The sequence below is a fragment of the Macrotis lagotis genome, chromosome 2, assembly GCF_037893015.1.
Source record: "Macrotis lagotis isolate mMagLag1 chromosome 2, bilby.v1.9.chrom.fasta, whole genome shotgun sequence".
In the NCBI taxonomy this organism is placed as follows: Eukaryota; Metazoa; Chordata; class Mammalia; order Peramelemorphia; family Peramelidae; genus Macrotis; species Macrotis lagotis.
In genome coordinates this window covers 312,555,556-312,579,409 of record NC_133659.1, presented here as the reverse complement: position 1 = coordinate 312,579,409, position 23,854 = coordinate 312,555,556, and the positions used below count along the sequence as shown (strand labels likewise).

The following is a 23,854-nucleotide window of genomic DNA, read 5'->3' as shown; positions in this document are numbered from 1 at the left end:
AATAGTAAGCAAATGTCAAGAGATTATGAATAGTAAACAAATAAGGGTAAAATATTACAAATAGTGAATAAATGTAAAGAATACTACAGATAGTAAATAAATGTAAAAAATATTATAGATAGTGAATAATTGTACTATTACAAATCATGAATAAATAAATATAAAGAATATTAAAACTAGTAAATAAATAAAGATAAAAATGTTACAAATTGAATAAATGTAAAGAATATTACGAAGAGTGAATATAAAAGATATTACAAATAGTGAATAAGTAAAGAATACTATGAATAGTAAGTAAATAAATGTAAAGATACCACAAATAGAGAATAAATAAATATAAAGCTATTACAAATAGTGCATGAATGTAAAGAATAGTATGATAGCAAATAAATGTAAAGACTATTACAAATAGTAAATAAATATAAAAAATATTACAAGTAAATGTAAAGAATACTATGAATAGTAAATAAAGTGAATAGGAGTAGTAGTTTTGGACTCCCTGCCAAGTGCAGTCTATTACTCCTACTCCTAAATAGTGAAAAATAAGCAAAAAGAATGCTGCAAATAGTGAATAAATGTAAAAACTATTACAAATAGGAAATAAATTTAAAGAGTATTTTGACTCATGACAAAATGTAATAGTGAATAAGCAAATGTACAGAATAATATGAGTAGTGAATAAATAAATGTCAAGAATATTACAAATAATATATTGTTACCACTAGGATTCCCAACACAATTGTAGTTGCTGAAAGAAGTTTGTAGAGGAAAGAAACCGTGGAAAATCCACTCATCTGATGGGTTTGTGTCAGGGAATATTAGTGGGAAATAAGGTTGGATCAGTAGGTTTAAACAATTAATCAGCAAGCATTTATTATACAGTGGGGACAAACACAAAATTGAAGCATTTCCTCTAGTAGATTGTGTATTCTTGAAGAGATGGGGTAGTTTTTGTCTGCCTCTGTGCTTAGCCTACTTAACACATAGTAGGAGCTTAAAAAAATACTTGTTGGATAGAGCACTGGCCCTGGAGTCAGGAGGACCTGAGTTCAAATCCAGCCTCAGACACTTAATAATGACCCAGCGGTGTGGCTTTGGGCAAGCCACTTAACCCCATTGCCTTGCAAAAACCTTAAAAAAAAAACACTTGTTGGCTCAACCTGAGTTGCTTAGGTCAGTCCTCAACACATAGTTGGAGTTTAATAAACACGTGTTGACCCAATTTGACTATATAATCTAGTTGGAGGACACATGTTAGAATCCCCAGGTTGAGAAGTTAGGACTTAGCCAGTGAATGTTTCCTGGGATCAACACCCTCTCTAGTGGGACAATACAAACAATGGATAAATTTTCACATTCAGGCCTGGGCCTGAGACCCATTAAACACATCAATCCATTTTTGCAACCCAACTGAATTATTTTTTTAAAAAAGGTTAACTAAAATATCCTCCTCTAAATATATATATATATATATATATATATATATATATATATATATATGACTTTATAATATCATTCTCATTTATTTCACTAGGGAGAAGTATTCAGGGAATAAGAGACAGAGTATTTTTTGAGTCTTTAACTTTGGAGAGGGAATTCTCTCTTCCGGGGGAGAGACTACTTGTTTTTCTCCAATGAAAGGTGCTAGATCTGAACCTGAATCTGGTAGTACCAGATGACAATCAGCTCTACCCATTTGCCAATGAAGAACTGAACCCTGTGATTTTTAGGTGATTGCTATATATATATATATATATATATATATATATATATATATATATATGACTCGTGGGTGTGTGTGTGTGTGTGTGTGTGTGTGTGTGTGTGTGTCCTACTAAGCCACAAAGGTTTCAGTTCAATTCTAGTGACAGATTTTATGTCTGTTGACTAAGGACTGGCCTAGGATTAGTTCATCACTAGACTGTCCATAGAATGATCAATTTTTCAGTTAATTTAATGTCAGAAAATTTTTCTCCTAATTCCTGGTGGGGTTGTAATCTATCTCAGTGGAGAGAGTACCCCCACTAAAAAGAATCACAGATCTTTAAAATATTTAAAACCGGATAAAGGCAGCCCCATGATCAGCAGCTTTGGTAAGAAAAAAGTTCGCTCAAACAAAAAGAATCTCAAAAATCTTCTCTTGGTTTTGGACTCCCTGCCAAGTGCAGTCTATTACTCCTACTCCTAAACCAACAGATGCATCTCTTTCAGTGGACACACCATAATATAGAACGTGCCTTACAAAATGCTTTCCACACAGCATCCTTGTGATATAAGTCCAGGCGGTACTATAATTCTGATTTTACAGCTGAGGAAACTGAGGCCATTGGATTGGTCACATAGCCAGTTCAGTGTTTTTTCCACTGAACCTTATTTTGTAACAGAAGTGATCAGCAAGCATGTATTAATCACTTACTGTATACCAGACTCATGCTATATGGCAGCCATAGATTCAATGAACTAGCATTTTTTTTATGTACATACTATGTATGTATGGTCCCAAGTCTGGGGTTAAGAAGAAAGGCACAAGTCAGTTCCAGTCCTCAAAGAATTCACATCCTATGAGGGGAGAAAATTTGTACATATGTGAGCCAAACAAAAGAAATGCCAGCTAATAGGATGTGGAAAGAGGCTATGGTCAGGGGCGGCTACGTGGTGCAGTGGATAGAGCGCAGGCCCTGGAGTCAGGAGTATCTGAGTTCAGGTCCCGGCCTCAGACACTTAATAATTACCTAGCTGTGTGGCTTTGGGAGGGCCACTCAGCCCCCCTTTCCTTGCAAAAACCTAAAAAAGGAAAAAAAAGTAGGCTATGGTCTCCGGGGAAAGAATTAAGAAAGTCTTCATGTTGGAGTGGGCCTATTATAAATTACACTTTCCCTCCAGTTCTCCAACCATGATCATTAGGCTTTATTTTCACTATGTCCTGCCGACTTTAGGATGCTTAATTAGCTTAGGATCATCTCCTTAACTTGATAATAAAGCCCTGTACAAGGGAGTCTCTACTTACCTTCTCAGTCTTATTTTACCTTCTTTCCCCTCTGGCCGCTCTTTGGTGTGGTCAAACTGGCCTGCCAGTTCTCCTCCTTATAGGTCAGGGCACCTCTTGGGACTGCCTGAAATGGGATTCCTCCTCAAATGGGATCCCTCCTTCCTTCAAAGCACACCTCAAGGAGGTCATTCTTAATTTGTCCCTCTCTCCACTAGGTTCTGTGATCTATTTTGTGGATGAGAAAACTGAGACCAAGGGAAGCCAAGGAACTTGCCCTAGATCTCACAGATATTAAGGCATCAGGATCGGATTTGAACCCAAACTTTAGGACTATAGAACAATGATCTTTTTCCTTTGTACTTCTCTGTCTCCTATGTACTGGTTGTTTATAAACTTCCTCTTGAAATTTCTTGTTATTTTGTGTAAATATTTTCTTTGTACTTTTTGTAACCAAACATTTTCTCTCGTGTGTTTCTATCTCTGTATTTTGTACATTGGGACGGGAATTGGGGCCAGATCTCATTGGTGTACAGGTGAGGAAACCCTTACCAGGGCTCCATGGCATCTTAGATTAGGTGACTTGACCAGGGTCACAGAACTTATCAAAAACCAAAGCTGGGATTTGGTTCTTCCTGACTCTGCTTTCTAGCCACTAAATCACTTATTAAGTATTTATCGAATCGAATTTCTCCTGTGCGGAAAAGAAAAGAACAATGCAGGTGTCAGCTAAAGGGAAGGGGCATTGAGAGAGTTCCACTTGAGGAAACTGGACGCTTTCAACAGGTGGCTCATGGAAGAAGAGAACCTTGCAGATTTATAGAGGCAAAGCTTACAGAGGCAAGAAAAGGAGAGAAACTGTTTAGAGACGGGTAGAGAACAATATTTTATGTGAGGGGGAGAAGTGTGAATTCATTATGTAAAGGTAGATGGGGACCAGATTGTGGAAGGCTTTGAACGCCAGCCTAGGGAATCTGAATTTTCTTCTTGGAGTCACCGTGAGTCCCTGGTGTGTGTGTGTGTGTGTGTGTGTGTCTGTGTGTGTCTGTGGTTTTATCAGAGAGAGGAATCTGGCAAGTGGCTGTGGCGGGGCGGGAAGGGATGCGGCGGGGGGGTTGGTTGAAGCCGTCCCCCCAGAGAGAATGAAGTTGGGGAGCAGAATGGCAGAGGGGCCGCGGGGAGGAGTGGAAAGGGCCCCGGGCGGCCCCTGATTGGATGGGAGGCTGGGAGGCTGGAGGGAGGGGCCGCCCGCCCTGGACCCAGAGAGACACCTTTCCTCCTTCTTTAAAGGCAGAAGGGGGCAGCCGGGGCGGCAGCGAAAGTTTTGTCGGGGATCGGGGCTGAGAGCGGCCCGGGGGGAGCCCCGACAGCCGGGCAGAGGGAGGAGACTGGCCCGCCTGCCCCCGCCCCGCCGCGCCCAGCTGCGGAGGCGCCGCCGCCTTCAGCAAAGGGTTAAGCCGGGGCGCAGAAGTTGGGGCTCGGGGAGCAGCGCCCCGCCGCCCGCCGGCCCTGCGCGCCGGGATGCCGGGCAGCGACACCGCGCTCACCGTGGACCGGACCTACTCGGACCCGGGCCGGCACCACCGCTGCAAGAGGCGGGTAAGCGGGCGGGCGCAGAGCGGGGCGCCGAGAGTTGGGGGGCCCCCCCCGGCCTCGCCGCGCCGCCCCGACTCTGTTCCTTTCCTCGGGCTGGGCCGGGGGGCGCCGCGGCCGAAAGCGGGGCTGGCGGCCAGCATCAGCGAGCGCCTGCTGTGTGCTGAGCCCCGGGGTGGCCGGGGAGAAGCCGGGGCGCCCCTCGAGCCCCCCATCCCAGGGGCTGGCGTCTCCCTGGAGGGCGCCCCGCTTCTCGGGGGGCGACAGCGCGACTTGGGTCCCAGCCACGAAGCACGGCGTGGAATCTCGCTGGGGGCCACTGTCCGCCCGGGGAAGCCGGGCTCGCGGGCCGTCCCCGCTGCCACACATGGCCGTGTACTTGTGCGGGGAGGGGACCGCGGCTAGGGCTGTGTGGCGTGGTCCGGGGGCTTGGAGTTACTTTGCAGCCACATCCGACATCCGTGCAGGAAATTATGGAGAAGCCCCTAGAGAATCTACCGAGACGCGTGAAAACATGCTCAGAGAGAGGGACCATAAGGAATTCTACTCAAAGAGATCCGAGCTAAAGAAAATGGTACACAGGATGTGTAAAATATGTTAAAACGTGCATATAAAGGGAATTAATTATATATATATATATATATATATAATTACATTTAAACTAGATTAAATATCTTAAATACATTTATATTTATAAAGGAAACGATATGTATGTATAATTATATTCAAATCTATATAAAGGAAATTTTATATCCTGAAAACTATCACTAAAATATATTCAAATACATATTAAGATATATTTACATATTGAAAGGAAGTGATGCCTATGATTTTATTGAAATAGATCAAAGTATGTATGTAAAAAGGAAATTATATATGAAATTAGATTTAAGCTATATCTAAATATGGATTAAGAGCTATAATGAGATATGTTAAGGAAATGATGTTTTTAAAAAACTTTTAAGTTCCCAGATCCCAGTGAAACCTTAGACCCTCTCTGGAAAAAAGAAGGATCCAAATGGGCAGGCCCGGCCTCAAGAGAGTGGCCCTTGTCCCTGCAAGGCCTGTGAGCATCCCCAGCTTCCTAGGAAGGACCCTGGGTGCCAGCTAGGGGAAGGGGGGAGGGTATGTTTGTGTGTGTGTGTGTGTGTGTGTGTGTGTGTGTGTGTGTATGTGTGTTTGTGTGTGAGTGAATGAACATATGTGTCTGAGTATGTTTATGAGTATGTATGTGTGTGAATGTGTGTATGTGTGTTTGAGTATGTGTGAATATGTGTATGTGTTTGTGTGTTTGAGTGTATGTGAATGCATGTATGTGTGAATGTGTGTTTGTGTGAGTGAATGAACATATGTGTCTGAGTGTGTTTGAGTATGTATGTGTGTGAATGTGTGTATGTGTTTGAGCATGTGTGAATATGTGTATGTGTGTTTGTGTGTTTGAGTGTATGTGAATGTGTGTATGCTTGTGTTTGAGTGAGTTTGTGTGTGAGTGTGGAGGTGAGTGAATGTGTGTGTGTGAGTGTATGTGAATGTGTGTATGCTTGTGTTTGAGTGAGTTTGTGTGTGTGTGTGGAGGTGAGTGAATGTGTGTGTGTGTGTGTGAGTGTATGTGAATGTGTGTATGTTTGTGTTTGAGTGAGTTTGTGTGTGAGTGTGGAGGTGAGTGAGTGTGTGTGAGTGTATGTGAATGTGTGTATGTTTGTGTTTGAGTGAGTTTGTGTGTGAGTGTGGAGGTGAGTGAGTGAGTGTGTGTATGTGAATGTGTGTATGTTTGTGTTTGAGTGAGTTTGTGTGTGAGTGTGGAGGTGAGTGAGTGTGTGTGTGTGAGTGTATGTGAATGTGTGTATGTTTGTGTTTGAGTGAGTTTGTGTGTGAGTGCGGAGGTGAGTGAGTGTGTGTGTGTGTGAGTGTATGTGAATGTGTGTATGTTTGTGTTTGAGTGAGTTTGTGTGTGAGTGTGGAGGTGAGTGAATGTGTGTGTATGTGAATGTGTGTATTTTTGTGTTTGAGTGAGTTTGTGTGTGAGTGTGGAGGTGAGTGAGTGTGTGTGTGTGTGAGTGTATGTGAATGTGTGTATGTTTGTGTTTGAGTGAGTTTGTGTGTGAGTGTGGAGGTGAGTGAATGTGTGTGTGTGAGTGTATGTGAATGTGTGTGTGTTTGTGTTTGAGTGAGTTTGTGTATGAGTGTGGAGGTGAGTGAATGTGTGTGTGTATGTGAATGTGTGTATGTTTGTGTTTGAGTGAGTTTGTGTGTGAGTGTGGAGGTGAGTGAATGTGTGTGTGTGTGTGTGTGTGTGTGTGTGTGTGTGTGTGTGTGTGAGTCACTGGGGCACCAACGATAACAGGGATCTCTTTTCTCTGATCCTCTCCCCCTCCATCCCATACCCCTCCTTCCCTGAGCCCGCCCCCCCCCAGTTGGAGTTTGGAGGTGCTTTGAGACCGGGGGCAGGCCACTGGGGCTGCCTCCCTGGCCCTCCAAGCCTCCAAGCCCGGGGAAGCAGGCTCCCTCCTCATTGTTTGCAGGCTAATTGGCTGTTTCTGATTTTGGCTGTAGGCGAAAATAGCTCCTCTCTTCGGAGGCTTCTGCAGAGACCAGAAATTCAAGGCTTTAGGATCAGTTGAGGGGCCCAGTATGACGGATTCAGAGACAGAGACAGAGACAGGCACAGAGACAGAGACAGAGCCAGAGAGGAGAGGGCCCTGATCTCTCTAGGCAAGCAAACCTAAGAGGTGGGGATTTTCTTGCCCTCCCCTCTCTGTCTGGGTGTCCTCCCTGGAGGGCCTTTTTTTGCCATCTTGCCCCCTCATGAAATACCTCCCAGCCAGCACCCTTCCTCCACCTTGGCATGGCTGGCTTAGTTTGCCCTTTGCTCTGTAAACAGTGCCCACTTGTTCCTGACCCCTGGGGTCTTGGTGTCGGTTTCTCTGTATAAAGTTCACCTGGGGAATCTCCCAGCGTTCTGTTCTCCTCCACCTGGCTGAACCTGAGGGGGGTCTAATCAATGGACTGGTGACCTATTCTCACTGTGTCCTTAAGGACCTTTTTTCTTTTCTAGTCTCGAAGGATTAACTCATCAGCCCAGACTTGATCAGATTGTTTTTCTTGTGTGTTTTGCTATCTGGAAAGTCGGTAAAGGTTCCTCAACTATTTCCCAAGGCAGGGCTAAGGGTGAGGGACACAGAGGAGAAGGAGAATCTCTGTCCTCAGGAAGCTCACCATCTAAGAGGACAAACAACTTTGCAAACAGCTATGTGCAAACTGGATGGAGACAGGATACAATGGAAGTTTCCTGGAGGGAGGGAGGGCACCAGAATGAAGAGGCCTCGGGAAAGACATCCTGCAAAAGGAAGCCGGGGCTGAGGCTGAGAAGGGAGAGATCTGCAAGTCTGCACAGCCAGTGAGAAGACCTAATGAGGAATTGTGGATTGCTAGAACATCAGGGAGGTTCTGGGTCACTGAACCAGTCTCCTACTTAGAGGTGGGGGTGGAGTGGAGTAAGGTGTAAGAAGCCTGGAAATGTGGAGAAGCAGGTTATGGAAAAAAAGAAAAAAGAAAGCCAAGTAATAGATGTTATCAGCTACCTTCACATTTGACTAGCAGAGATGGCATGGTCTTTGGAAAGAGGAATGGATTTGGAGTTATGCTGTCGTTCAGTCATGTCCGACCATTTGGATTTTTTCCCTAGGAAAGGATAAATGGTTGGCCATCTCTTTGTCCAGTTCATTTTACAGATGAAGAAACTAAGGCAAAGACTTGCCCAGGATCACATACCTAGAAAGTGTCTGAGGCTGGATTTGAACTCAGGAAGATTAGTCTTCCTGACTTTGAGTTCAGCATACTATCCTCTTTGCCATCTTGGTATTCCTTTTGGAGTTATAGATCGTACATTTAAAACTGGAATAAACTTAGTAGCTTTGGAGTCCAGAGTTCAAACTCGCCCCCACCCCAATCTCATTACCTGCTTGATTTTAGGCAAAGAAATTTACCTCTTTTGGCCTCAGTTTCTTCATCTCTAAAATGGTGACCTTTAAGGACTCTTCTAACTCTAAATAGTTCTATAATTCAATGATTAATTTGGGAGTCAGGGGACAGGAGTTTAAATCCCAACTCTGCTGCTTCAAACTGTGTCTTTCCAGAAATCTTTTCCCTGAAACCTCAGTTTCTTCATCTGTAAAATGAGAAAGTTGAATTCGATCATTTATAAGGACCCTTCCAATTAAATTCTGTAGCATAAATCTTGGGCTAGATTCTCTCTCCTTGTCTCCCCGTGCCCCCCACTCCCAACCCTACCTTTTTGCTTGCTAAACTCCTTTACAAGTTTTTCCTTGTTGAATGTAGCTCCTTAAGCCATTAATATTTTTAAAATGCTAAAATTGCCACCAAAATGATATTTAAAGGACCCAAATCCATAGCAATTTGGAGAAAATGGTTTTTAAAAATCTGGTTTTCCCACACCTCACTATGGCCTTTCTTTGCATAAAGTTTGACTCAAGAAAAAGGAGGAGGAAATATCTCTCTCCCTTCTTTGCAGAAGTGGTGGACTGTGCTTGGGAAACTTTGTATATACTGTAAGCCCTGGTTAACCTATTGGTTTGTTCTGCTGAACTAAGTTCTTTTTATTTAATTTTCCTCTTTCATTTTTGATTCTTTGTTACAGGGATTGGTTTTTGGGGGGGAGGGAGGGATACATTTAGAAATGAAAGTGATATTTAAAAAAATTCAATGCATTTTTAAAAGGAATCGATTTTAGGGTTTCTACTGTAGAGAATGGATCTGAGATTTAGAATGGGGGGGAATCTTATAAATCATTGAGTGCAAACCCTGCATTTTAGAGATGAGGAATTTGAAAAGAAGGGAAGTGATTTACCCAAAGTCACACCTCTAGTACCTAGCAGAGCTGGCACTGGAACCTTGGTCTTCTTGACCTTAGAGACAAGGTATTTTTCCACCAAGGAGCATAAATACTTTTCTTTTAAAAAAAAGAAATTACAAACTTCTGTTTGATACATTTTTTAATGTGTATATTAGATTTAACATGATAAAAGTAATACTGACCTACTTCTCTTTGTCATTTAAGGAATTTCTACTCTCTTCTGTGTATTTTTAAATGCTTTGCTGATGCTTTTTCTGGAATATATATATATATATATGTATATATATATATTGATTGGTCTTTTGTACAGCTAATATGATTACTTGCAAATTAGGGAGGTATTCAAAAAAGAAAATTAGGAAGATCTCTGACTTTTAAAAGATGTTCTAATAATAACCACTGGTATTTCTATAGTGCGTTCAGTTCTAAAAAATGCTTTATGTATATCATCTCATTTAATCCTCACAATAAACTTGGGAGTTAGGTGTTATTATTATCATTTCATTTTACCGATAAAAAATGGAGACCCCTAGAGGTTAAGTGACCTGCCCAGTTTCACATAGAAAGTGACTGAGGGAAGATTCCAACTCATATTTTTCTTCCTCCAAGCCCAGAATTTTATTCACTGCGTAAGGAAGGAAACAATCATCTTTTAGATACCTGTTTGCTAGGAAGTGAACACCTGGGTGGCACAGTGGCCAGAGTCCTGGACCTGGAATCAGGAAGACTCATCTTCCTGAGTTCAAATGTGGTCTCAGACTCTTGGCAGCTGGATGACCCCGGGCAAGTTACTTAACTCTGTTTGCCTCAGTTTCCTCATCTATAAAATGAACTGAATGAGAAAATGGCAAACCACTCCAATATCATTGCTAAGAAAATCCCAAGTCGGGTCACAACTGAACAAGCAACAGTAAGTGCTAAGTGATTTACAAATATTCTCTCATTTGATCCTTACAACAGTCCTGGGAGGTAGATACTATATCCTTCTATCTTTTGGCAGAGTGACCAATCGTGGCCTCAGAGGAATGATGAAGGGGTCATAGGCAAACAATGAGATCCTAGCCACTCTCCAAGGCAACCACAGTTGAGATTCAAAACTCAATATATCTAGCAGCTTTTTAAGGGGGCTGACACAGCTAGGAACTTTCTGACCCCAAATTTGAAGTCAGATTTTCCTGACCCCCTATCTACTGAACTACCTAGAGATTTTTTAAAGAAGTATCTTTAAAGAATAGTATTGGTGCTCTATTTTTGTAAAAAATCACTGTCACTTCCAATGCCTTTTCCCCCAGCCGCTCCTTCATTTTTCCCTTAATAAAGTAAAGTAAAACAAATCAACCCATTGACTATGTCTGAAAATGTATACTTCCCTCCTGCAAGTAGGAGTTCTTTAAGAAGAAATATAGTCCCCAATTTTCTTGAATACCTTTTCTGTAAGGAATGAGTGAGTTCTTCTGAATGACAGGCCTGTCCTGTAGCTTTCATCCTTGGAGCCTTGTTCAAGTATGTCAAGTTGACTATATGACCTTACCCTTCATTTTCAGCATTTATAAAAAAGAGAAAGGTATCAAAAAGTGCACTGGGGTTGTCTAAATGAAAAGAATGAAGGGAAGACTTTACTCAGTCTTTCCAGGTGATCATCTGTTTTTAGAACTGTTTTTGTAAGGACCAACAAAAGTTACATAGGAGAGTTTTTTCCCCCTTTCTTTTCAAGTATTACTGATTTAACACCTATTGTGTTAAACTTTATGAGCTTGATGCTACCTAATATTATGCCACATTTACCACTTACTAGTCCCTATTTGGATATAGCTTGAGTATAACTTTCATGCATCTTGCCTTACCTGATTCCTATGAGAACCTGTGAAGTAGGTTGGGCAGTGGCTAGTAGTATTATTATTGTGTCCATTTTATAGAGAAGAATCCAGAGGTGTGCAGAAGTTGCCTAGGGTCACATAGCTAGGTAGAGGTAGTTTCCCATTATGATTTTTAGATCAAGGCATTTAATTTTTTTCTTTATTATTTTGTATTTTCTTATAACCTTGCAAAAATGAGCAAAAATGAGCCAACAAAGAGAAACAAAAAATGTACAGGGAAGCTATGATCTTCTGTTATAAAGTTTGTATAATAAAACCAACTTATTTGTCAGTGTCTCTTCTTGTACTGGCCTCTATTCTCTTCTGTTTTTTAAGGTTTTTAAAGATTTCGTTGACATCTTTCTTTTTCATTTTTCTATTCTCCATCTCTACCCACTAACACCTCCTCACCCTCAAAGAAATAGAATAAGAGTTACACAAAACAAATCAACATGTTGGCCTTGTCTGAAAATAGATAACTCATTCTCTACCTCTAGTCTTTTGCCCCTCTGCCAAGAGGTAGGAGGTATGTTTCATCATCAGAGTTCTTTTTTAAAATTTTCATTTTTTATTCTGAACTCGTAACACTAACATGAACTTTTCTGTGTACAAAAAAAAAGAAAAACAAGATAACTGTATGAAAACATGAATTGTCAAATATATATTCAGTTTAAGGCAGTAGTACATCGGTGCTTTGCTTGTGGTTGACGTTTGAAAGTATTTCATGGAGCCATCTTTGAAGAATTAAGACTCAAGCCATCTCTAAAATAAGCAATGGCATTTATTTGTGATCATACAACTAGCGGGCTCTGCAAAGCTAAACACTTAATTCTTTTGGGGTTCATGCTTCCCAGTGAACTCTACTCCTTAAAGGTTCTTTGTCCATGCCAAGATCACCTAGTCAAAGTTGATGATTACTCAACCGACTTTTGGGCTAAGCTCTTTTGAAGGAGGAGGCTGCCTAATGGAGCAAGACAAGAATTTTTAAAGAGCCAGTCGGCTTCGTTTTCAACAAGCAGTATGGGGGTTGAGGGTGAATGGGTTGTTTCTATAAGGGGACCCCATAACCTTATGTAACTGCACATATGGTTACCCAGAATGCATCCAGAAAAGGTATATGATAATATTATAATTAACTTGACTTTGGAATAAATTCACCCAAGGAACAGTAAAGAAGGGTAGTATGCAAGTGCTGCTCTAGGAAAAATCCCTTTTGTGATTGATAGTCCCTTTCTTAATGGCTGGCTTTTGTGGTATGTCTGAATAGGATGATGTGGCCCAATGGTGAGATCAAGGTCTGCTTTGTTACTCTAGTGTAGGGGTGGAGAACCTTTTTTTTCTGCCCAGGGCCCTTTGGATAATTATAGGATCATTCATGGGCTACATTTGGTCAAACATTCAATTAATTCCCCTTTAAAAAGCTGCTAGATATATTGAGTTTTGAGTCCCAGCTGTGGTTGCCTTGTTTGTCTGTGTCCCCTTCCTCATGCTTCTGAAGCCATGATTGGTCACTCTTGCCAAAAGATAGAAGCACGATCCCTCTTTTGGAGTTGTAATTGGTCCTTGCATCAATGAGAGTTCTTAAGTGTCCCAAAGCTGATTTCCTTTACATTATTGTTCTCCTGCTTCTGCTCATTTCACTCTATATCAGTTCATAACAAATCTTCCCAGGTTTCTCTGAATCTGTCATAGCTGGTATTTCTTACATTACAATATTATTCTATTATATCTTTATGCCATAATTTATTGTCATTTCCCAATTGATGGGCACCTACTTTATTTACATTTATATGCTATAAAGAGTTGTTTTAAAAATTTTGTTCATGTATTTTATTTCTTCTGGTTTTACCTTATTAGTATATATTTGTGTGTATGTTTGTTCCCTTTAAGAGGTCAAACACATGCAAAAAACTACAGCAACTGTTGGGTGTATGTGTACTGGTACATTTCCCCTGTACACACACGTTGACAGGCCTGGAAGATGTAGCATAGGTGTATATAGTTGGGATAGAGTTCTCATTTGTCTTCCAGAGTGCCTGGTTACCTTTTCAGCCCTATTAACATTGCATTTGCACACCAGTGTTCACTAGTGATCGCTCCCATAGGCCATATACCCATGGGCTCTCAAAACCCATCCGTGTGAATTAGCAGTGTACCTGGTGCCCTCAAAGAAACTCCTCCCTTTGTCCTAGATTGAAAATAAACCAGCTTGAGGCAAGTTGGAATTTTCATTAAAACTGAGAGTATGACAGAAGCAAACTGAACTTCTCAAAAGCTACAAAATGAATGAAATAGTACGCTGGGTGGGATAGGGTCAATGAGAACTTTTCCATGATGATGGATTTGGGCATTTTCTTTGGTCGAATTATAGTAAACTTGCATAAAGTGATTTAGCAGAAGGAAATGTTTCTTTACCAACTGACATCCATTAAGCTAATAGGAATATGGTTTTATTGTGATACGGTAAGTATCCACTTATATATTCCCCCCTGTCTGGAGCCTCTGGCTATTGGCATGTGTCCCTTACCTTGGCACAGACTTGGATATTGTACGTCATTGTTGTTCCATTGTTTTTCAGTTGTGTCCCACGCTTCATGACCCCATTTGGAGTTTTCTTGGCAAAGATACTGAAGTGCTTTGCCATTTCCTTGTCCAGCTCATTTTACAGATGAGGAAACTGAGGCAAACTGGATAAAGTGACTTACCCAGGTTCACATAACTAGTAAATGTCTAGCTGAATTTGAACTCAGGTCTTCCTGAGCTCTATCCATTGTACCTCCTTGCTGCCCATTTTACATTACAAATGTCTATAATAGAATCAGTTTTCCAGTCTTGTTGATTTGTAACGCTAGACCATCCCTCCCATCCATCCCTTTCTCCCCAGACTCACAGTCTCTACTTTGCCTCAGGCCCCATTAATTCTCTTTTGAACTATTTGTGATAATTCCTCACTGGTCTCCCTGCTATGTCCCTTCCTTCTCTGACCCTTTCTCCACCAGCTGCCAAAATGAAATTCCCCAAAAAAGATTTGACCTCTACTCAAACCTCTTCTGTGACTCCCTATGCCTCTCCTGGGACAGGCATGTAAAGCCCTTCACCCCCAACCAGTTGCTAGGGCCCTACTATTTTATACACCCCCCCCCCCCCACACACACACACACACAGGGAGGAGTGGAAAAGAATTATTCTGAGATATAATTATTTAGTTCCTTCCTTCCCCCCTTCCTACTCCCAGTGTTCTCCCTTACATGAGATTGAGGTCTCTTTGAAGAATTTATTTAACCTTTCAGGATGGTCATAAGGGCTTACTGTTTTGGGTGGGTGTAGTTCTTATCTGCTCATTTTTGTGCTTCAGAATTGATAGCTTGTTTTGACTACAAGGGAAACACTGTGGCTCTCCCTTAGGGCAAGGGGAAGCCTTTTAATCTATCCACTTCTAAAAGGTCACTATAGCCCTGAGCCATTTTAACACTGGAAATCTATGCTTGAAGTATGGTGACCTACCCAAAGTGACTGCCTCTCCCACAGTCCTTGGTTTCAAGCAGTTGTTAGGACAATCAAATGATATATTTGGGAAGTGTTTGGCATTTATATAGTGGCATTTTATAAATGTTTTATTATTTTGTTGTTGTTAGACAAATACAAAAATATAAATAAAAACTAAATATGTGCCAGATCCCAAGACAATTTTAGATCCTTAACCTAGGTTTTGCAGATGTCTTAAGCTGACAAGACTGGAGTATTCACCTTTTAAAAGAAGTTCTATAAGTCCCAGAAATTATGCAATAGGTGACACCATGCCACTTTATATTGAATTCCTCTGTTATTAAGTAGGGCACATTTATCCATAATTAGAATCCTGTCTAGTTTCTTTATAACTTGAGTATTTCGACATCTTACTGCTGTGTGTCTCCTTTTATACAGTAAGTACTTTTCCTGAAAAGCTATGGGGAAGTCAGATAACTGAGATGGTCAGTTCTCTGCACTGGATAAAGAACTTTCCTTGAAGGACGGCTAGGTGGCACAGTGAATAGAGCACCGGCCTTGGAGTCAGGAGTACCTGGGTTCAAATCCAGCCTCAGACACTTAATAATTACCTAACCGTGTGGCCTTGGGCAAGCCACTGAAACCCATTGCCTTGAAAAATCTAAAAAAACCCCCAAACTTTCCTTGAAATCTGGAAGGCCTGGGTTCTAGTTCCTCCTCTGTCCCCTATTGACTGGGTGATATTGGGCAAGATTCACTCTGGCAATATCTAGGGCACTTTTCTAAGAAATCAAATGACTGAGCAGCCAGTCTTCATTGGTAGTGAGGGTTTAGGCACTGGAAGGGAACTGCTTTCATCAATGAGCTCACATGTTAAGGGAGTAGCTGAAAATAGACACTGGCAAGGAACCTGATGCTCAGAGAGGTCTAGCAACCTGCAAAATTACACAGCTAGTGACTGGCCTAGTGACTCCAGATCTTGCCTTCAATCTCCATTTTAAATGCAGGAGGAGACGAAATTATGAACAAACTCCTCAGTGTATGCTTTTGTATAATGAATCCAGGCAGAATGAAAGTAAGTGCCTCCTATCTGTTAATTGTATCGCCAGTCAGACTTAAAGTCTTCACTTGATGGCAGTTTTCTACATTCCTGGTTCTACAAGGAGAGTCATATCTCTTTTCAATTGACTGTTTTAATTTTTACATCACCTTCATTTTCTGAATATTTTTGTGATAAAGACTTTTTTTTAAAAGAGGGAGGAAAAAAATCAGCAAATTCAGTCAATTCCTTATCTGACTGTATATTCACTTTTCTTCAGCAATAATGACAATAATTCCTTCCCCTGGACCAAATTGGCCATTATCATCCTAGAGAATTCAGCTTCCTTTTATTGTTCTTTCTATCCCTCCTCAGATACTTAATAGCCGTGTTACCCTTGGTCTCACATTTGCATTGAATAATTACATTTAAATGAAGAACAGCAATGACCCTGTCCCCATGTCATGGATGATAAAACTAAGTCAAAGATGGAAAAACAGTGATTTGGCCAAATTTTACCCATTGATGGTGAGAGTACAATCTAGATCTGACTTGCAACTTCAATACCTCTTTCCTTTTAACCTCTCTTGGTTTTATTTTCCTCTTCTGTAAAATGAAAATAGTAAGAGAATCTACTCAGACTTTTTAATGAGGCTCAAAAGAGACAATATCTTTAATATAGCTTGTAGACCCATATGTATAAACTGTTAGCATTTTAATTATTTACATTTCTATAGACCATTTCTAAAATGCTTTCTCTTTTGTAATGGGGAGACAAAGATGAAAAAGGACCTGTTGCCTGAAGGACCTTTAGGTGTATCATCTAATGGGAGTGAAATTTAGCCCTGTACACAAATAATCCTGATGCTAGTTGGAATAAGATTATATACATAGGAGAAATAAAGCAAAACAACTTCAGAAATTCACAAAATCTTACTGGTTCTTTCTCTGAACTCTTTTTGCAGGCTATCTCTTCTTTTGTTTCCCCAGCCAGCATGACAGCATACATCAATATTATTTACATCAATTTCTTGATTGATCTACAGTCCCTTCCCTTTAGTACAGTAAATTTCCTATTAAATCTGATTTTAGTAATAAGGGAACATAATCAGTCTTTTGACTTCCATAATGATGACCCATCTCTGGCCCATCTTCATGACAGAGAGAGCAGCATTAGATGAGTCTGGTTGAAATACCATCATGTCGCTCTCCTGGTCAAGACCCTACAATGGCCCCAGATGCTTATCAGAACAAATTCATGGACTTCATTCGAAGGTCAGTCTTTCCAAAATCTGTTCTTGCCTTTAGTCATTCAACTTTATTTCTGATTAGTCTACAAGTCAACCCTTTGTACTGTCTCTGTTATTCTTGGTCAGGTCTCCATTGTCTCCCCTCCTCTTGATTTAGAAGCCATCTTGTCCAACCTTCTCAATTTACATATGAAGAGACAGAGGTCCAGAGAGTCACTTACCCACAGTGACACAGATAATAAGGGAAAGAACTTGGCTTTGAATCCAGATTCTATGACTCTAAATTCAGTATTCACTCCCCTAAATCATGCTACATCTTGGTCTATTGCAAGGGTTATTGCTCAGTTGAGTTCCAACTCTTTATGACCCCTTTCTTGGCAACAATACTTGGGATGGTTTGCCATTTCCTTTTCCAACTCATTTTACAGATGAGGAAACTGAGGCAAATAGGGTGAAGTGACTTGGTCAGGGTCACATAGCTATTAAATGTCTGAGGATAGAAAATGATTATTTCTTACTTCAGGCCTGGTCCTCTATGGAGCCACCTTCTTGCCCCATTGTAAGGGTAGAAATGAAGAATTTAAGCCATCCATCCTTGACTTTGAGTCTTCTGCACAGTTCTTGGTTGGCAATACTGTATTAAAAATTTGTTCTAATATTTGAGATGTTATGTATCACTAATAATAAATGTAGTAATTAACCTGTGACTTCTGCAGCTTTTCCTTCTATTCTTTTAGTAAAAAAATTTTGGACAAAGATCATTCTTAATCCAAATCCTTCACCTTTCAGATGAGGAACCATGAGAGGTTAAAGTATTATGGCTAGAGTCACTCATGTCAAAAGCAGGAGCCACAGCCAAGTCCTCTTGACTTCACACCCATCACACATTCCTGGACCTGTTGGTGTGGTTAGCTTTAATGGAATGGCAGATTGTATGGAGTGAATGTGAGTTATGCCATATAACCTAGTCTCTCCCATTTATTTCCTGGGTGACCTTGGGCCAGTCCCATCACTCTCAAAGAAATGATTACCAACACAGCTTCCCAACACTCATGCCGTGTGACTGACTGTAACCAACTCAATCTCCCTAAACCTCAAAGAGCCTTCATGTACAAACATGGAGATGGTAATTCAAAGACTACCTGCTTCTTTGGGTGATGGTAAAAAAAAAGGGTTTTCTTAATTACACGTCACTCTTTTTGTCACTGTTGTTCATTCAGTCTGATTCCATGGTTTTCTTGGCAAAGATACTTGTTCTCCGTTGTATCCCCCCTTTTACAGATGAGGGACTTAGGCAAATGTGACCTTGCCCAGGGTGACACAGCTAGTAAATATCTGGGGTCATATTTGAACTCAGATCTTTCTGACTCCAGGCTTGGGGCTCCATCCACTGTACCACCTAGTTGCCCTTTGAGAATACCAGAGGTATGTTAATATTATTTAGGATCTTGAGAGGGGCCCAGTGTTTTAAGGTCAGTAATCCTGAATCGGTCCAAGCATTCATTAAACACATTACTCAGTGATGATACAAGGACAAGGTGGCCCCTGCCCTTATAGAGCCTCGATTCCCTCAAGGATTTTTAGCCCAAATCTGGCTGCTCACCACACTTCTGGTCCCTCCTCACTGTTGTATTGGATTCATTTTGCCCAGTGCCAAGCTACAAATGAAATTAGACCTGTGATTTCATTGCTAGAGGGAATTCCCAAGAAGAAGTGAGGAAATCCCCTCTACCCATGCACTGGGAGATATTCAAATAAAAATAAGCTTTCCATGTGTGGCTATATAAACTGGCAATAAGAAAAGCTATATGATTGTAAGTTATCAATCATGGTGGTCCATTAAGTCTCAGCAATCAAATGTTCTGGAAAATAAGAAGTTATTACTTCTATGATACTTAAATATCAACCATCAAGAAATTGGGGGGGGGACTCAGATTAAAACAAGAAAGAAAATAATTTCATGTTTAAGTGAAGAAGGATCTCAGCATCTTAGGGTCTCCGGGTCATCTTGATGGATGCAAAGAGCTGATTGCATTCTCTGCTCTAGTTACTGAAATCAGATGCAATAGGAAATTTTCTCTCCAAAGAAGGTGGCTATAGTTAAATCTATAAATCAGGAGTCTTTAGTAGCTAGGTGGTAGACAGGCTAGGTATCAGAAGAACTAGTCCAAATTCTTCTACTGTTTAGTTGTGTGATATTGGTCATAAAGACAAAAGTCTTTCTCTGTCCTTTCATCTGTCTAATCCTTACAATGCCCCTAAATCTTGATTTTTTTTTTGATCTTTGAAAGAATTCCTGTCAAGGAAATTCCCTCTATGAACCCAGGGTTCTACAATTTAAATTCTGGTTGAATTCTGTACCTATTAATTAGCATTACCCGAGTCTTTCTTTTGGGCTCGAAAGGTTTCAGTAAACACATTTGTGTTCATAGCCTATTTCTGCAAAATGATGGGTAGGGACAAGTTATGTCTATTCCCTGGATGACAAAATTGAGGCATAGACAGAAAAGTGATTTCCTGGATATGCTAAACTTTGGTGGTAGAAGTACAGCCTGGAACTAACTTATTGTTTGGTCATCATTTGGTCATGCCCAACCTTTTGTGACCACCATAGGAGGTTTTCTTGGCAAAGATGCCGGAGCGGTTAGCCATTTTTGTCTCCAGTGGATCAAGCAATCAGAGGTTAAGTGACTTGTCCAGGATCACACAGCTAGGAAGTGTCTGAGGCTGGAAGCCTCAGACCCTATTCACTGAGTCACTGGTTGGGACTAATCACTTACTTACCATGCAACCTGGGAGGGAAAACTCTTAAAATAAATGGTGCATTTGGAACTGGGGACTTGACTTCAAATTCTTATGATTGGTGAGACCCAGAGAAGGTCACCTAAGTTCCCTGGGCCTCATTTTCCTCATCTGTAAAATCAAGGGATTGTTCAAGTTGACCTCTGAAGTCCCCCCAATCTATGATCCCGAGCACAGGTGAGATGCTTTAGTTCCAAACAATCCAATTCAGCAAGCATTCATTAACCACCTACCTCAGCTAGTAGATAGAGCACCAGTCTTGCAATCATGATGTCCTGAGTTCAAATTTGACCTCAGAAACGTCACTCTTACTAGCTGTGTGACCTTGGGCAAGTCACTTAACCCTGATTGCCTAGCATCCTGGGCCAGCTTCAGTCTTCCTGATCCATATCTGGCCACTGAACCTAGATGGCTCCAGAGGAGAAAAGTGAGGCTGGTGACTTAGCACAGCCCCCCTTACTCAAATCCAATTCACTTGCAAGTCATAGCATCGCCTTTCTGTTGTCATAGTCTTCTTCAAGAATGAAGGGCAAACTACAACTACAGACACTATTGTGGAGATTGGAAGTACAAAGCCAAAATAAAAAAAAAAGGAAATTTCTTGTGCCCAACATACTTACATTTTCTTTTAAAGAAAGATTTTATTTATTTTGAGTTTTACAATTTTCCCCCATTCCTGCTTCCCTCCCCCCCACCACAGAAGGCAGTCTGTTTATCTTTACCACACTTACATTTTTAAGAGAAAACCAAGTACACAGATAAACTCATACCAAATGTCCCGAGTACGCTAGGCATCAGAGAGGGAGGAGAATGAGGATGGACATGACTAAACTTTGAAGGAGCTAGGTAGAGGTAAGAAGGGAGGGCATTTCAGGCCCTCAAAAGTCTAAGCTTGCTGAAAGGAGAGAAACGATTGTCTTAAATATTGTAGTCCCAACTTCTCCCCTTTTAAGTGTGTGGGTTGTACAGGTGATATTGTTTCTTACTTACATAATAGACTAATTGAGAAACTCTTGTTACACGTCTGCCACCAACCAGTATCCCTGGAACTCATCTTTCTGGAACTGGTTCAGCCCTTGGTGTGTCTTGGAATAGGGGTTCTTTACCTGGGAACTGTAAACTCCCCCCCAATATTTTGATAACTGTTTTTCATTGGAATTGATTTCTTTTGCAAATGGAGGCGTTTTGTATTTAAAATAATTATATTGAAAAATGGGTCTATAGATTGCCAGAGAGGTCTATGACAATTAAGAACTCTTGTTCTTGGGATAAAAAGTGTTGGTAGATGTAACCAGGGGAGACAATAAAAGGGATTGGAAGGAACCCCAGGCCAGGGTTCGGGTCTATATTCCCGTAGCCAAGATGGGGCCATTGTTGAAGTGTGTGTGAGATTCACCAGGGGCAGGAAGTCCAATGTTCTCTTCATCATCTTTTTTCTGGGGAAACTGGGGCAATGACTGGGCTGCTGTTCAGACTGGAAATCCACCTGGCAGGGCTGAAGCTGCCTGCCCAGCATCTTCCCACAGACACAAACCACAGCTTTACAAACCCTGCTGCTCTTAATTGTGTTCCTGTGTGATGGGAGAGGGTAATGGAGTTGGTGAGAATGTACAGAACGATGAATCACCCAGCAGTGATTCAGATGGAAGAGTTTCTTCATTAGATTAGAAAAGGAACAACGCCATGATCCAGGCTATGGATCTCTAAGTTCTTTGTTTTGGTGGATGAAAGAGGCGGCAGCACTCTTGGAAAAGGACTTATCCTCTAAGTGTTGTTTAGTTCCTTTTGTGTAAGTGAGCAGGCTGGAAAGAAAAGGTTCTCTGCCAGTGTAGTCTTTTTAAAAGCAATTTACATACTTAATAAAGGCTTTTTGATTGTCTAAAAACAGATAAATATTTTATTGATACTAATAGAGTTTTGATTCCCAACATACATTGATACTAATATATGAGTTTTCATTGCTAACATATATTTCTACTAAGATGGGTTTTGATTACTAACATATTGATATAATATGAGTTTTAATTACAACATATATTGATCCTAATGTATGAGTTTTGATGGTTAACATACATTAATACTGATATATGAGTTTAGATTCCTAACGTACATCAACGCTAACATAAGAGTTTTGAATGTCAACATACATCGACGCTAATGTATGAGTTTTGATTGTCAACATACATTGATGCTAACTTATGAGTTTTGATTACCAATATATAGATACTAGTATTTGAGTTTTGATTGCTAACATATATTGATATTAATATATGAGTTTTGATTACTAATGTATATGCCAGCCAAACATTTTACATTAAGAATCTGTTGTCTTATGCATTGTTTGAGAAGCTAATGAGGATACAAAAGTAATCTAGCAGTTTTTCTCAACAGTTCAGAGAGCTGGGACAACCCTAGGAGACCTGTTATGGACAATGCTATCCACATCCAGAGGAAGAAAAACAAAAACAAAAACCAACAGAATCTAAATGAACACTACATTCACTTTTTAAAAATTTCTTTTATGTTTTTCCTTCCTATCTCATGATTTTCTTTCTTTTCCCTTAGATCTAATTCCTCATAGAGAAAATGACTAATCTGTAAACATGTTAAACACAAATGTATATGTGCAATGTTCGCCAGACTGTTCATTGCTGAGGGAAGGGAGGGTGGAAGGAAATTATGTGACTTAGAAATATGCATATGCATGTGGATGAATGCTGAAAAACTTTTGTAACATGTATTTGGGAAAATAAAATAAAATATCAATCAGGAAAAAAAAGAAAAAAAGAAGTAATTTAATCATATCAACCTTCAAGTAATTTCAAATCTTACAGGAGAAACAATTATAGTAATAATACCTGAAGCCTATATGGTGCTTTAAAGTTGGCAATGCACTCTGTTTACATTATGTCATTGGATTCTCACAACCAGCTGTGGAGTTGGCATTATGGGATATTTAACTACTCCTGGAGAAAAGCATGAGACCATAAATGATGGGAAAAAACTCTGACCTCACACAGTTCTGGGGCAGGATTGATGATGGCAGCTTAGCCAGATTCCTGGCCCCTTCATATGTGGATAATGGTATTGGGGAGAATCTGAAAGAAGTAGCATGAACATTTGGAAAATATTCACTGATTAAGAGTTGAAGGGAAGAGAATGAAGATTAATATAGCTCCTACTATGTGTCAGTCGCTTTTGTGTACCATTCAGAGAGTATCTTACTTTTTACCTATTGCTTTACAAAGATCTCATTTTATTTAATTTTTTATTTTTGTGGGGCAATGCTGTTGCGTGACTTGCCCAAGGTCACATATCTAATATCAAGTGTCTGAGGTCAACTTTCAACTCAGGAACTCCTGACCCTGTCAATACTCTATCCACTGTACTGCCCCCTCATTTTATTTTTTAATTTTTTAAATTTATTTAAGGCAGTGGGGTTAAGTACCTGTCCAAGGTCACACAGCTAGACAATTATTAAGTGTCTAAAGTGAACTCAGGGACTCCTGATTCCAGGGCAGATACTCTACTCACTGTGCCACCTAGCTGTCCTGTACCCTGTCATTTTTTTAAAAGCATCTTAGAAGTCATCTACCCAGCCCTCAGTGCAGCTAGGTGGCACAGAGGGTAGAATGCTGGACTCAGGAACTCAGTACTCATTTTCCTGAGTTCAAATCCAACCTCAGACACTTACTAGCTGGGTGAACCTGGTCAAGTCACCTTTACCCTGCTTGCCTCAGTTTTCTCATCTCTGAAATGAGATGGAGAAGGAAATGGCAAACTATTTCAGTATCTTTGCCAAGAAAATCTCAGAAGGGGTCAGGAAGGGTTGACTGAGTAACAACATACCAGTCAGTCGCCTCATATTACAGATAAGGAAGCTGAAGAGATCAGAGAGATTAAATGACTTGTCCAAAGTCACAGAGGTGTGCAGAATTTTGTTCCCATAGAAATATACCTCATTGCCTC

The 23,854-nt window shown here is 40.6% G+C and overlaps 1 protein-coding gene across 1 annotated transcript in view; it reads left to right on the top strand.

Moving 5' to 3' along the window:
• Positions 1-4,507: 4,507 nt before the first annotated feature.
• TMCC3 (transmembrane and coiled-coil domain family 3) overlaps positions 4,508-23,854 on the top strand; it is a 115,593-nt gene continuing 96,246 nt past the window's right edge. Inside the window, exon 1 of the mRNA XM_074226599.1 lies at positions 4,508-4,585. Coding sequence (XP_074082700.1) covers positions 4,508-4,585 — 78 coding nt within the window. The remainder of the gene's footprint in view (positions 4,586-23,854) is intronic.